The 1749-nt window shown below is 37.9% G+C and overlaps 1 protein-coding gene across 1 annotated transcript in view; it reads right to left on the bottom strand.

Annotated features, from left to right (window-relative positions):
• Positions 1 to 6: 6 nt before the first annotated feature.
• Positions 7 to 1749, bottom strand: part of LOC106874636 (ubiquitin-conjugating enzyme E2-17 kDa) — a 33706-nt gene continuing 31963 nt past the window's right edge. Inside the window, exon 5 of the mRNA XM_014922431.2 lies at positions 7 to 506. Coding sequence (XP_014777917.2) covers positions 354 to 506 — 153 coding nt within the window. The 3' untranslated portion in view covers positions 7 to 353. The remainder of the gene's footprint in view (positions 507 to 1749) is intronic.

Raw genomic sequence — 1749 nt, 5'->3', positions numbered from 1 at the left:
ATATATATATAGATAGATAGATAGATGGATATATATGTATATGTACACACATGCATATGGCATGAGAAAAAACAGAAAAGGGATCAGAGAACGATAGAACAGAAAGAGAGTAGAGATAGAGAGCATCTGAACGAGAAAATGTGCTGTGTGTTTGTGTGTGTATATGTATATATATATATCTTATAATATATACAAATACGCTTTACATGTATGAATGAATGTATATAAAGAAACTATATACATACATATATATTTACACACACACAGAAAGAAATTCATACTCGTGGATATGCTAACGTGTATTAAAGTGAAAGATATATACACATTATATATGTAGTTTTTGTTTTTTTCTGCTATGACTGTTCTTCCTCCTCTTCCTCCTCATCCTGTAAGCTTTCCTGAACAATAGCTGCAACTTTTTTCTCATATTCTCGCCTATTTTCTTTATACAACTGTGCTGCTTCATTATTAGCAGGGCTATCCGGATTGGGATCATGTAATAATGACTGAAAAAGAAAAGAATTTATCTGTCAGCATGTCCACACACACACACACACACAAGTGCAAAAAAAAAACAAAAAAAAAACGTATATAATATATGCATGTGTGTATCGTGTTTGTGTATGTATATTTTAATAAATTCTATTACATTGTTTTTATATTTTCCGTCATAACTAGTATACATTTATTTCCTATATATACTGTATACGATGCTCATTCATGACCTTTAGCCCATCCTCTGTGTGTGTGAGTGTGTTTGTATGCTGATCTCTAACTGTGGAGGGAACCTGTAGTAGCAGTAGACCCAGGAAGACAAGGTATGAGGTGGTGAAGTATGATCTTCGAACGTTGGGTCTCAAGAGGCAATGACTAATGACTGAGACCTCTGAAGATATGCCATGCTTAATACACGTCAAGCCAAGGAAAATTGTTGTTGTGGCTGATGCTGGTGTCACATAACTGGCACCTGTGCCAGTGTCATCTAAAAAACACCTTTCAAGAATTGGGCCTCATGGAGGCAATGTGGCCAATGCTGATGGCATGTAAAAAGCACCTTTTGAGCATTGGGCCTCACTGAGGCAATGACAAATGACCGAGACCTTTGGCAATATGCCGTGTTTGAGATGAGAAGACCCATTGAGCCAAGTGAATTTGTAGACATGGCAGATACTGGTATCATGCAACTGGCACTTAAAAGCACCCATTACACTCTGAGAGAGGTTGGCATTAGGAAGGGTATGCATCTGTAGAAACCACATCAGACTGAAGTCTGGTGCAGCCCTTCAGTCTACCAGCCCTGGTCAAGCCATCCAACCCATGCTAGCACTGACAACGGATGTTAAATGATGATGATGATGATATATATGCATACTGGGGTATCTCCTCTATAGTAAGAAGCCTGTTTCTGTACCTCTATCATACTTTAACTCCTCGCCTGGCACAACCTAGTACACTATGAAGTGGCTGGCATTATGAAAAGCATCCAGGTGGAGAAACCATGCAAAAGCAGACATTGGAGCTTGATGCAGTCCTCTGGCTTGCTAGCTATCCTGCCAAACTATCCAACTCACATCAGTATGGAAAACAGACATTGAATGATGATTTGTTTCGTTTTCCATTTGTGTCTTTTGTTGTTTGAAAGAATAGTTCATGTTCCATGTACTTGTGCTTCGTACTTTTTTGTTGTACACGTTCCATGATGTCTTGTGCCCACATATGCATATATATATATATATATATATATATATA

This window comes from Octopus bimaculoides, chromosome 16, assembly GCF_001194135.2.
Source record: "Octopus bimaculoides isolate UCB-OBI-ISO-001 chromosome 16, ASM119413v2, whole genome shotgun sequence".
Taxonomy (NCBI): Eukaryota; Metazoa; Mollusca; class Cephalopoda; order Octopoda; family Octopodidae; genus Octopus; species Octopus bimaculoides.
This window is presented reverse-complemented; position numbering and strand designations above follow the sequence as displayed.